General features: G+C 29.2%; 2 protein-coding genes and 1 pseudogene across 2 annotated transcripts; 2 read left to right on the forward strand and 1 right to left on the reverse strand.

Annotated features, from left to right (window-relative positions):
- Positions 1-253: 253 nt before the first annotated feature.
- LOC149192212 (uncharacterized) lies at positions 254-1,927 on the reverse strand. Its single transcript, XM_089406869.1, has 6 exons — positions 1,783-1,927; positions 1,388-1,621; positions 1,191-1,277; positions 909-1,025; positions 683-808; positions 254-439 (listed from the first exon to the last, which is right to left on the reverse strand). Exons 2-6 carry the CDS (start codon positions 1,526-1,528, stop codon positions 254-256), a joined length of 657 nt encoding a protein of 218 aa, XP_089262995.1. The 5' UTR covers positions 1,529-1,621; positions 1,783-1,927.
- A 730-nt stretch (positions 1,928-2,657) lies between these two features.
- LOC149192213 (LRR receptor-like serine/threonine-protein kinase SIK1) lies at positions 2,658-4,273 on the forward strand. Its single transcript, XM_089406870.1, has 4 exons — positions 2,658-2,795; positions 2,889-3,227; positions 3,383-3,753; positions 3,950-4,273. Exons 1-4 carry the CDS (start codon positions 2,720-2,722, stop codon positions 4,271-4,273), a joined length of 1,110 nt encoding a protein of 369 aa, XP_089262996.1. The 5' UTR covers positions 2,658-2,719.
- Positions 4,274-4,386: 113 nt separating this feature from the next.
- The window catches only part of LOC149192214 (uncharacterized), a 58,919-nt pseudogene continuing 50,077 nt past the window's right edge, over positions 4,387-13,228 (forward strand).

Raw genomic sequence — 13,228 nt, forward strand, 5'->3', positions numbered from 1 at the left:
GCAAGGAGAAAATAACAATAACGCAGAGATAATTTTCATTATTTTATTAATGGTTTTTTTTAGTACATTAAAGTTGTAACTAAAATTAGATGTTGGCATTTTAAAGACATACTTAGCACCTGGAAACAATTTTTGGAAAAAAAAATGATGTATTAAAAAGTCTAAAAAATATAGAGATTACATATATTGAAACTGTCCTTGTAGCCCCTTTATAGATAAAACAATGGCTAAAGTTATATTATTGTAGCCTAAGTCATTTAAACTTGCTGGAATGTTTAGCCTTCAAAGTAGCAAACCTAGTGGGTTTAGTGAGAGCAATGCTAGTTGAGCATATATGCTCTATGTATTGTTTGCGTGACTTGAACCCACGTGCTTTCAAGTCCTTTGGCGTGATTTTGGTCCTTTTAACCATAGCATCAACATTTATCTTTTTTGTTTTCTGTGGAAATTAAAACATTATCAATAAATATCAAAATCCACATAAATATAATGAAAATGTGCTGACCATGTAACGAATATGAAAAGACATTTCATTGACTAGCTATCAATAAATATCAAAATCTATATAGATATAATGAGAATATGGTGAACATGTAAGGAATATGAAAAGAAAATGCATTAACTAGTCATAAAAAAATACGTCAATGTTATTATGAGCTAAGATATGTAGTATATAACTTACCTCTCCTAATTTATCTTGAAGTCTAGGTGAATGCCGCAATGGTTGAGGAGAATGTGATTTTTGCTGAGTATCATGTCCACCATCATACATGTGCAAAGGTGTTTTAGGAGATGTATATTCATTACTCTGAACATTAGATTATACATAGATATAAGTATGTGAATCAAAAAGAATTAAATGTAAAAATATGATAAAATTATAAGAGTATAAATAAATATAGTCTTACCTTGCATTGTGACATTGGACATGAAGATGGTTGTAGCATTTGAACCATTTCATTTCCATTCTTCTTAAGGCTTCTACAAGGGGTTTTCATTGATTGTGATGGTTCCAAAGGGAACACCTGCACCATAAATAAGAAATAACACACACGCACATAATAAAAAAAAATCAAAGATAAGGATATATAATATAGAACATCCATTTCTCATCCCATCATTATGGTAAAACATAACAATTTATATATTAATATTTTCGGTGGAATAGGTTATATGGATTAAAAACTTACTGGCCCAGTAACCCCTTGAAAACCTTGAAATCTAGGTGAGCGTCGCAATGGTTGGTGGCTTGAATTTGGGGAATTTTGTTGATTAGGCTATGCATATCAATAACAATGAGAAATTAGTATACAATTATAATAAATATAAATATTATTTAATGTTAAAATGTCTAAAAAATTAATATATGCAAAAAAATGGACTCAACTGTGTTGTCATTGTCCTGATTGGTTTCATCAAAGTTTAATATATGGCTGTGCCCATCTGATCCTTCTTCCCCCACATCATCGGGAACCTCAGTGCTTGCTTTCTCTTTTATAGCAATATCTATGCGCTTCATTGTCTGCATGCGTCTACGAGGTAGACTCTGATCCCAACGTTGAATTTTTTCACAAATCCTTTGCTTTGAAGTGTCATTAAGCTGATCAAATGTAGCAACTGACTGTGAAAACAAGTTTCAATGAATTTAGTCCACAACAATAAATTAATATTAATAGAAAACATATACAGATAAATACTAATAAATACTTACAGCTGAAAGAATTTCTTCATTGACAATATTAATAAAAAATCATATACAAATAAATACTAATAAATACTTACAGCTGAAAGAATTTCTTCATTGACAAATCTTTTATATGCTTGTTGTCGTGCACGACATAGCCTTGCATCTAAGTCATATTGTATTTTGGCATTTTGCCTTTTAACTGCACTTGTTGATTTGACCGCCCATGTAGCATTTGCATCTCTTGCTCGACCTCTTTGACGTGGAGGAATTGGTGGGAGATTGTGGGTGGTAGCGCGATGATGATTAAGGCCAGATAGCTTAGATTGACTCAAATTCCCCGCACAGCCACCAACAAGACAAGTGAACACTTGCTTGGTGCCTTTGATAGTTACCTCCCATTCATGTCTAATTTCCTCCATTTTCTTACTTCCTTATAAATGAATATGTAAACAACAATGTTGTTAAAAACATCATAAAAACACATTAAAATAAAAATCAATATTCATATCTATTTTTTTGTGGTCACTGTTGCACATCCGGCAAGGACAAAGTCTGTAAGTGCTTTCATCAACTGATTTTAGTCTGATTTTAGTTTAACGATTATGTTTTTTTCTTTGGAATTTCTTGAAAGAAAAAAATTGCAGGGATTTTAGTAAATCTAAATAAAAATTATGTATACTGCAAATTTTTGACAGTGTTAAATTTATTTCTATTATAAAAATATAATTCAAACACTGTATTTACAAAAATAAAATTTTTGAGATTTTTACCCAAATCCAAAATTCACTATAATAATAACATGTTTAGATCTTTGTGGCAATTGGATTGGATCACTTTGTGGGATATACTCCAGACAATCGAAAGGTGAAAACAGAAATAAATTTTAGATTCCATGGATTAGTTCTGTTTTGTGATTAAATTTCCTGTGAAATTATATTTTTAAGAGTATTGAGTTGATTTTGAAAATGGACATCTTCCGTCTCAACACTAGCTATTGTTTGCATCTCGTTGGGTTCAGTTTTATTAGTATGTATGATCATTATAGCTCTCTACCGTTCAAATCAGCCTAAGCCATTTACTAAAGGGGATGCGAACAAAATGGGTCAAGGTATTATTTCTCTGGATCATATCATGGATTTAAGAATTATATCAACATCAATATGTGTCCTTTGTTTAAAAAATGCTTTGATGTCCTGACCAGGTTCTCCAAGGTTAGTAATATTGCACATGGACATGGCCCTTCTCATGTATGATGCCATAATGCGATTGACAGAAAATTTGAATGAGAAATATATAATTGGTTATGGGGCTACGAGCACAGTTTATAAATGTATTCTCAAGAATTGTAAGACAATTGCTATTAAAAGACTATACACACACCATCCACAAAGTTTGCGGGAATTCGAAACTGAGTTAGAGACTGTTGGAAGCATTAAGCATCGGAATCTTGTGAGTTTGCATGGTTATTCCCTTTCTCCACATGGCAATTTGTTGTTCTACGACTACATGGTGAATGGAAGTCTGTTTGACATCTTACATGGTGAGTGAAATGGATGGCAAAAACTATCAAAAAATTTACATGTATAATGGTCATATATAGGTTTTAACAGAAAAGATTGTAACCAGCCTTTCATATATAGTGAATGTTTGCTAATGGCCAACTTAGAGAATCTAAGCAGTGCATCTTGTATGTAGGATCTTCGAAGAAGATTAAGATAGACTGGAACACGCGTCTGAGGATTGCTTTAGGAGCTGCACAAGGTCTAGCATATCTCCATCATGACTGCAACCCACGTATTATTCACAGAGATGTTAAAACTTCCAACATTCTCTTAGATGACAATTTTGAAGCACATTTGTCAGACTTTGGCATTGCCAAGTGTATCCCTTCTGCTAAAACCCACACCTCTACCTATGTTATGGGTACTATTGGTTATATTGACCCTGAATATGCAAGGACGTCTAGGCTTAACGAGAAGTCTGATGTGTACAGCTACGGCATTGTTCTTTTAGAGCTCCTCACAGGGAGGAAAGCTGTGGATAACGACTCTAATTTGCTTCAGCTGGTAAGATGATAATGACTCTGAATTTGCTCAAGTTGAGATCGCCTTTTTGTCAATTGTGAAGGTTGTTCGTCTTGAATTTGCTCCAGTTGGGATTGTCGTTTTGTACATTGTGAAGATTTTTTGTCTTGAGATATTGCATGGACCAAGAAAATAAAGAAATAACCTTGGTTTTTTTGACATGGGCATTTGAATGCAGATTCTATCAAAAGCAGACAACAATACAGTAATGGAAACTGTAGACCAAGAAGTAGCAGCAACCTGCACAGATCTTGGGGTTGTAAGAAAGATCTTCCAGCTGGCACTGCTATGCACAAAGAGACAGCCTTCTGACCGTCCCACCATGCATGAGGTTACCAGAGTTTTACAGTCTTTAGTACTAGCTTCTAAACAAGCTCCAGGTATCAGAGTAAACCAACCAGCCCCCAGCAACAACTACAGAAGATATTTGGACGAGTATGTGGAAGGCAATCACAAAGATGTTACAGGAAGCACAAGCAGCACACGAAATCTGAAACACTGAATCTAGAACTCCGCAGCCAACTCCATTTAGAAAAAGATCAAAATCTCTGTTTGTTCAAAGGTGTGTCATATGTATGCAGTTCAAAGGTGTGTCATATAGAAGACTAAGTTTCAATGGTGACAGGGGCACTAACCTTGCCAACCGCAAATCTCGATAACCAGTGGCCAGGTCCTCCAGGTATTGAACGTCTGCTCTGTTCTGTTCGCCGAATGGTTTTGCAGATAATGTTCTGCCGGGACTTTGAAGGCCGGAGGAGGTTGGTGAGCTCTCCCGTCCGGCATTAATCCTTATCTGAGTGGAGGCCACGCGCTATTGATTCGGCGGATCAATACGTCATCAATACAATGCGCTATTGATTCGGCGGATCAATACGTCATCAATACGATGTGAGGGGAACTGCAAGGTTGGCTGCGGGCAGGGTCGCCGGGGGCTTTTTGCTGGGCAGCCGGAGAGGGATGCCGGAGAGGAATGATGTATAATCGGATGAGGTATGGTCTATGCCGTCGCCGTGCTCTGTGAGACTCTGACAGAAGTACCCTCCATAGCATTAACTTTGCTATGGAGGTGGAAATAGGAATTGCCGGTATAACACACTAGGTTTTTAGTTGACTCTATATTAATTTGCTTTTGACTAAAAAATTTCAAATTACATAATAGTTGAATTATATATATATATATATATTTATATATATATATTTATTTATTTAATAATATTTAAATATATTTCTCTGAAATATTATTGGTTCGTACTTGTACTACTATAACAACTTGTAAAGCGTACAGTTAGCTTTGGTGGCCCATGAATCCCGCTGGTAATGCCTGACTTTGCCTCGTAAGGAGGTGTAGTCCTTCTCTTTATCATATTACTTTTATCATTATGTAAAATGATTGACATCTATTTTCTATTAAAAAGAATACTAAATGGCCTTTCACCTCAATTGAAATATGATAATAAAAAATTTAATAGGAAGAAAAATTAAAAGCGTTTTCTGAAACTTTGGTTATATTTAATATTATGACGAAATTGATTAAATGCAACTATACAAACAAAAAGTTGCAATTCCAGTAAATTGCAGTGATGGATTGCATTGGGCTTCATCCGACAATAACGGGATGTTGTTTTTATGTGAAAGTTAAATACCATACAACGTGCTGGGCCATTCACTTAATATATTCATAAATATTACTAATTATGATGATGAGAATTTTTACAGATATATGTTATTATTCTTGTCATGGCATTTGGAAATGCGTTGACTGCACAATTTTTTAATTTGACTAAAAAATTAAAGCGATATGTAATGTTAATTTTATAATTAAAAAATAATGTATTTATTAAATTATTTTAAATTTATTTTTTTTAATTTGTGATTGGTTATCTCCGCTTTTTTTATTAAATCATGATTGTAGGTATTGTACTCTGACTCTATGAACCATAGTACCATTATTTAATACCATGTTTATTTAATAGGTTTTTTAATTGAAAGTAGGGAAGTAAAATTTAATTGTAGTGCTTACTATGCCACTATGATCCAGCGTTTTAATAAATATCACTAACCTGAGTAGACTGAGAAATAACGTTAAAATGTTTTGTAACACGTCCTAGTAGTAGTAGTTGTATCTTAGCTAATTAGTTGTACCTTCGGCCAATTAAATCTAAACCCAAAACACATTAAAATCAGTAAAAGTGTGCACTAGCCATGCCACAAATAGTTTCAAAAGTTTTTCAAGCAAGCAATACAGGTCTCTTTAAATGGTAAATTATTTCCATGGTTAACCACATGTTTTCAACTACAAGTAAAAATAAAAAGGTGCTCTCGGGCCAAATTTATGATGAAGGTTTTGGAAATTATTTTTTTAATTCAAAAATTTAAAACGTTTTATATTTTGTTATATTTAATTATTCTGTATCTCTGAATTTTTATTTAACTATTTTGCATTTTTAAACTTATATTCAATCTCAAATTTTAAAGGAATACAATTATAAAATTACCTTATAAACTATCAAATAGCATATTACATCATATAAAATAATAAATTACATCATATAAAAAATAATACCAATTAATATATATTAATTACATTTACTAACCACATTTCCTAATATATCTATACTAATTTATTATTAATCACATTTTAATTTTGATTGCAAAATGTCACTTTCAATTATACTCATTTATCTTTTTCATGAAAGAATTTTTATTATTGAATGCTTGAGATCATAGACCAACCTCAATGCTATCTCTAATTAAAACAATGACAATTTTAATCAAACATACTTGTGGAAAACGAAAGATATATATGGAAAACAAATCTTTTAAATATACCTAATTGTCATGCAATACTATGATGTAATGGTGCACAAAATTACTATTATAAATGATTTAAATTACATTTTTTTTTTAAATTCCCAAATATCCTTATTAAATACAATGTTTCATTTTGAAATATATGGAAGTATGATTTAAATTATATTTTAAATAGTTTCACTAAATTGTCTTGGTGAATGAAATGTTCCACTTTGAAAAATATGGAAATAATTAAATAATGTAATAGTTAGCGAAATTATTATTTTACATTGCTTAGATTACATAATTTTTAATCTAGATTTTAACAATATTTTTTTCAAAGTTAGTGAGATAATGGTTAGTTAAATTATTATTTTATATTGTTTAAATGATATTTTTAATATCAGTGGTGTCAAATACTCAATTCATTTTGAAAGGTCATAAGGTAATTAATGGAAATGTAAATTTTTTGTATCTCTTTTTACAATACATTGGAATCTAGTTATGTAAGTGATGGTGAAATTGTACTATTCAATTTTGCCTAAAATCAAATAAAAATTGATATCTTCAAATAAAAAAAAATCATAATTTTATTAAAAATTATATCACCTAATATTAATAATATAATTGCGCCTTTATTACACAAAGAATTATAGTGTACAACATATATATTTTTTTTCCAAAGAAGAGGTCATTAGCACAACTATATGGCTATTGAAAAACACTTTGTTTATCCATTCATGTATGTCTTCATTGGTTTTTACTCTAATTTAACTATACTTACACTAAGCAATAATATTTACAATGTAGCCCTTGTTCAAATGTGGTCAAAGTTCTACTATAAGTACAAGGTATAGCTACTGAAAAACAACTTTGTTTATCCATTCATGTATGTCTTCATTGGTTTTTACTCTAATTTAACTATACTTACACTAAACAATAATATCTACGATGTAACCCTTATTCAAATATGGTCAAAATTCAATAATTAACGCTAGCTATACACCCTTGTTATTATTATGCATAGCGTTATTATTATTATACCTATTGCAAATATAACACATTAGATTTTTAATTCACTTTATATCTTTTGATATAAAATATATATATTTATTTATTTATTTAATAATATTTAAATATATTTTTCTGAAATATTATTGATTTGCATCGTTAACATCTTATTTCTTAATCATACTTCGTACTTGTACTACTATAACAGCTGGTAAAGCGCACAGTTCAATAGCTTTGGTGGCCCATGAATCCCGTTGGTAATGTGTGACTCTGCCTCGTATCAAACATTTAAGTCCTAGATTTATAACCTAAGTTAATAAGTTCCAGTGTTTTCACATATTTTCTCAGCGTGTCCCAACTTTTATTAAATGAGGGATATATTTCACTATTTTTTCTTTTCCTAGATGAAAGTACTTATTATTATTATACCTGTCGGGCGGGTATAACACATTAGGTTTTTAGTTGACTCTATATTAATTTGCTTTGGCTTTAAAAAATTTCAAATTTTCAAATTAGATGATAGTTGAATTTTATATATTACTTTTTTTATTTAATAATATTTAAATATATTTTTTTGAATTTTTATTGTTTTGTATTGTTAATATCTTATTTTTAATCATTGTTAACATCTCCTATTAAAGTAATTGTTATGGTGCGGCTCATAAGATATTTAAAAAAAAATTGAGCAAATGAGAGTAAGTAAATGGCTTAATGTTATCTTTAATGAAAGCATGAGTGAAAGAAACAAAACATGGATGAAACAAAACTACACATGGATGCAAAAGTGGAATATCTACCTCAATGCTTGTCTCACAAATAGCAAAGAGCTAAAGGATTTTGTTATGGAGAAGTTTCATAAAAAGGTATGGGGAAAAGGGTTGGGTAGAAAGAAAAAATATTACATTGAAGAATTCAACCCTATGTGTTGATCTACAACAAAAAGAGTTCATTAGAGCTAGCATTCCCTAGAGGGCAAAGGTTCTTATTGCTCAATTAAGGACCAACTCACATCAACTTCAGTGTGAAACAAGACGGTGGAAAAGGCCTAAAGAAGCTTGGGAAGAATGGGTGTGTACATTTTGCAAGTCTGGTGCTGTGGAATCAGAAAAACATTTCATTTTGGAATCTGATGCATTCAAAGATATCTGAGAAAGTTATGAGAACATGTTAACATCGGTTTTTTGGCATTGTCTTTTTAGAGAGGGGATTGTTGGAAGGTTGGGCCAGCTCATCATCAATTTGAATAAAAAAAAGATTGAATTACAAAAAACTAAAAACAAAAAACTAATGGTCTCATAAACTATTTTTAATCTCGTAGACCTTAAAATATCATTTCATTTCTATAACAATTAGTAAAGCATACATTTCAATAACTTATGAATCCTACAGATAATGTCTAACTTTGTCTCATATTAAACATGTAAGTCCTAAATTTATAACCTAAGTCTCATAGACTATTTTTAATCTAGTAGACCTTAAAATATCATTTCATTTCCATAACAATTAGTAAAACATACATTTCAATAACTTATGAATCCTACAAATAATGTCTAACTTTGTCTCATATTAAACATTTAAATCCTAGATTTATAACCTAAGTTAATAAGTTCCAGTCTTTTCAGATATTTGCTAACCGTGTATCAACTTTCATTCAATGAAGAATATATTTCACTATTTTTTTGCTACTAACTAATTCACCACGTCTTTCAAGGATAATGCGTCACATCATCAATTAATACTTAAATTCTAAAGGATTTGTATTTCCAATACATCACTATTCCATAGTATTTTTATCATTTTGCCTTTTAAGAAAGCTCTCATTTATCAAAAAAATTAATCTCCATTTGTATTTTCCAGCACCATTTGTATTTTCCAGCAATTACCATTTAAATTATAATAGGTTTCCATCATCATTGAACACTCTCACATTGGTAATTCAATAACTTCTTTTTACTGTTGTTGCCGGTTGTATTGACAGCTTTCAATTAACAATAATTTCTCATTGATTGTAGATATTGCTACGGCATAACAATGTATAGAAGAACCATATATATCTTATGCTAAATTAAACTGTAAATTGTTTATAATTATAATTTTTTTTTGGTGTAATTTGTTTTCTCAACCCCTTGTATTTTTTTATGTTTCTCTTATTTTATTTTATTACATAGTTCTTTTTGTGTTTTTATTCAATAAAAAAGCTAGTTTTCTTTTTTTTCCATTCTTTTAATATCGAGTATTAAGAATTATCCAATCTGGCAATATGTTGAATAATATATTTTTATTATAATTAATATTCAAATTTTAGAAATGGTCTTTTTTATAAGTTTAAGAGTATTTTTGGACTTTCACAACTTTCATTAAGAAAGAGTTTTGGTTGACATAAATAACTTTAACCCATTAACATAAAACACAATATTAGTAATTATACTATTACACAGTGAGTAAATAGTTGAAATTTGATAATGCTAACAATTTTGTTTTGATAAATACAATAAATCTAAATTGCTAATAACAAATTCATATTAACATTGTATAGTATACAAATAAATTCATCAATTATCTCTTTTGAATAGATCCATATTTAAAAACTAATAAATCTTTGAGCTAGATCTAAATTAATATTTTTATATTTACAACAGATATGGTATTACACATTCAATTTTTCTTTGACTGGGTATAACTTTATTTTTTACTAAGTTTTTTTGCAGTTTTTCCATGATTTAAAGTTATAGATTGAATTTTACTAATTTTTATTAATATTTAAAATTATTTATCTGTAATAGGATTAGTTCAAGTCCGTCAACAAGCAAACTGTAGTAGAGTCATGCAATATGATTAGTTAAGGTCTTATTCAGTCAACAAGCAAAGTGATTATTAGAGTCATGCCTTGCCAACGACTAATAATAACAAAATGAATTCTTATTAACCATTAATTAATTAAATTATAATGACTATTTTATAATATTTAAATTACTTTTATGATAAATATTATTAGTTAACCAATTCAAATAAATATTGGTCGTTAATAAATTTAAAATTTTATTAGTCAAAATATATAAAATTATTCATAACCAAATACAATGGGATAAACTAATTAATAATAAACTGAAAATTGATTCAAACCATAAATTTGACGGATTCTAAATCTTAAAAGTAATTTGAATTCACTATTTCTAAATCTTAAAACTAAGTCTTAAAACTAACTTGAATTCACTATTTTTACTTTAATTTAGCTATATTTAAACATCTTAAAACTCACTCAAATTCACTATTTTTACTTTAATTTAACTATATTTAAACGTCTTAAAACTAACTTGAATTCACTATTTTACTTTAATTTAACTATATTTAAACTAAGTAGCACTTGTGTATTGGTGCATTAAAAAACATAATAATAAACAAATTCAATAAAGCTAACTAACTTGAATTCACTATTTTTACTTTAATTTAACTATATTTAAACTAAGTAGCACTTGTGTATAGGTGCATTAAAAACATAATAATAAACAAATTCAATAAAGCTAACTAACTTGAATTCACTGTTTTTACTTTAATTTAACTATATTTAAACTAAGTAGCACTTGTGTATTGGTGCATTAAAAAATGTAATAATAAACAAATTCAATAAAGCTCTGTGAAGAGTAGATTTTCCACGAGATAATGGTGCATAATATGTGTCCGCAACAAAATATTTAATGAGTATATACAATGATATATACTCCATTGGATGCAAAACTAAGAATTTTAAACAGATTCTATCAAGTTGTTAAAGTTTTGGAAAAAAAAAAATATTTTGATGACTAGTTTTATGTAGTTTTAAATTGATTTGTGAAATATAAAAATATATTAAAAACTAAAAAATCTAAAAAAAATCGCAAGTGTCATAATAATGATTGTTATTTTAGCCTTTGCACAACACAATGCCATGTGGATAGCTGCCCACCATAATTTAAACAAGTAGTTGTGCCATGTGGATAGTTGTCCACCATAATTTAAGTAAGTAGTTGCATAAAAAATGGATAGGAACAAGATGTAAACAAGTGTAATATGAAGTTTATTAACCTATTATTATATTAAATTTTTATATTAGTTTAAAATTGTATTAAACTATGTTGTGTTGAATCCATTTTATGGATTCAAAAATTGTATTTTAAACAACAACAACAAATCCAACAATTTCATTTCAAGTTTTGTTGTTGTTTAAAATACAATTTTTGAATCCATAAAAGATTCAACACTCTGAAAAACCTCTGGGGCACTCGAATTAAGTTAGGCTATACTTATATATATATATATATATATATATATATATATATTAAAATTATTGATTACTTTTTGTATAATAAGTAGGTACTAAGCAACAACGCTGTATATCACATTTGTTAATTAGTTTTATAATTTTGTGAAACATAAATATTATATGTGTAAAACTTAGTCATTCTTAACTATTAACTTTAATAAATCACCTTTAGAATTAAGCAAACAATACATTAAATATTACCATAATCAATTGGATTTATAATTTCAATTACTTCTTTTAATGACTTTTTGTGAATAATTATCTCTACAAAAACAATGAAGTAATTTCTCAAGTTATAAATTAGACCTTTTGTATTTGTGTAACTCTATTACAATATGACATCACTCTTTGTAAATATTCATAAAACATAACTACAATATTCAATGGAATAAACAATAAAATTGAAATTGAAATGAAAGATAAATCAATATATAAACATCAATGAATACCCTTTCATAGTGGGCCCTCCTGGTCCAGGTCTTTGTTGCAGAAAAGCTAGAGGAGCAGTCTAACTTTGCATACACAATTATCAGAATGAAAACATGTACAAATTGTAAAGTGCAGTATTGTATTAACTCTGGGAAACATAGTACACAATCTTAGAATAATTTCTTTGATAATATATCAATCCTTTGCAATGTTCACAAGCTTCCTTATATAAGATTCAAGTGATTAATTAGATCACTAAACCTACAAATTATAAATCAAATTCAAACTGTTAAACAAAGTATCCTAGAGTAATATGATTTCGAGGAATCATTCCTCTATTGACGTCTTGAGAATTAGTTTAATAAATCCATGGATTGATCTTCTATCATAACCCTTTATCTAATCTGATTGGATTCTTAGCTGATACATTTCCATGAACTATGATTCCACTGTCGTGATCTTGGGTGTTGACCTAACTATTGACCAACCTCTACTCCTTGTTTGCTTGCTTCCTTGACTTGGTGGTTGAATATATGTCCTTCTTTAGCTCATTTGTGACTTGATCCAATTTGTGGTTCTTTCTCTAAGTCACCGCAACCATGTAGAATGATGATGCTACCACGATCCAACTACAAAATGTATATAGTCACTAAAAAATATTCTAGTAACAACTTATTAAAAATAATTCAGAATCAAAATTACTTATTCAAAGGTTAAAAAAAAAATTAAAAGTAAAAAATTACCTTAAAAGTTCTTCTTTGATGTAATATCCTAGAGATGGTAGGCTTTTTTGGTATAATGGGTGAAGATAAGATTAAAAAGATAATAGAATATAAGTTTTAGAAGGAAAAATCATGGAAAAAAGTCATAAAAGTGTTTAAAGTGAGAACTCAACACTACTGTACGTGGAAGGTGTTGCATGTCCTC

Source organism: Pinus tabuliformis, chromosome 2_2 (assembly GCF_031772625.1).
Source record: "Pinus tabuliformis cultivar Carrire ecotype Pingquan chromosome 2_2, CPIR1, whole genome shotgun sequence".
In the NCBI taxonomy this organism is placed as follows: domain Eukaryota; kingdom Viridiplantae; phylum Streptophyta; class Pinopsida; order Pinales; family Pinaceae; genus Pinus; species Pinus tabuliformis.

What these genes read in the sequence shown, in the direction of transcription:
- LOC149192212 (XM_089406869.1), bottom strand. Translation starts at nt 1,528, where the DNA reads ATGCAGACAATGAAGCGCATAGATATTGCTATAAAAGAGAAAGCAAGC. An exon ending in ATCAGGACAATGACAACACA is followed by an intron (nt 1,278 to 1,387) that starts GTTGAGTCCATT and finishes TGATATGCATAG; the next exon opens with CCTAATCAACAAAATTCCCC. An exon ending in GTCCAATGTCACAATGCAAG is followed by an intron (nt 809 to 908) that starts GTAAGACTATAT and finishes TCTAATGTTCAG; the next exon opens with AGTAATGAATATACATCTCC.
- LOC149192213 (XM_089406870.1), top strand. Translation starts at nt 2,720, where the DNA reads ATGATCATTATAGCTCTCTACCGTTCAAATCAGCCTAAGCCATTTACT. An exon ending in TGCGAACAAAATGGGTCAAG is followed by an intron (nt 2,796 to 2,888) that starts GTATTATTTCTC and finishes TGTCCTGACCAG; the next exon opens with GTTCTCCAAGGTTAGTAATA. An exon ending in TCTGTTTGACATCTTACATG is followed by an intron (nt 3,228 to 3,382) that starts GTGAGTGAAATG and finishes TCTTGTATGTAG; the next exon opens with GATCTTCGAAGAAGATTAAG.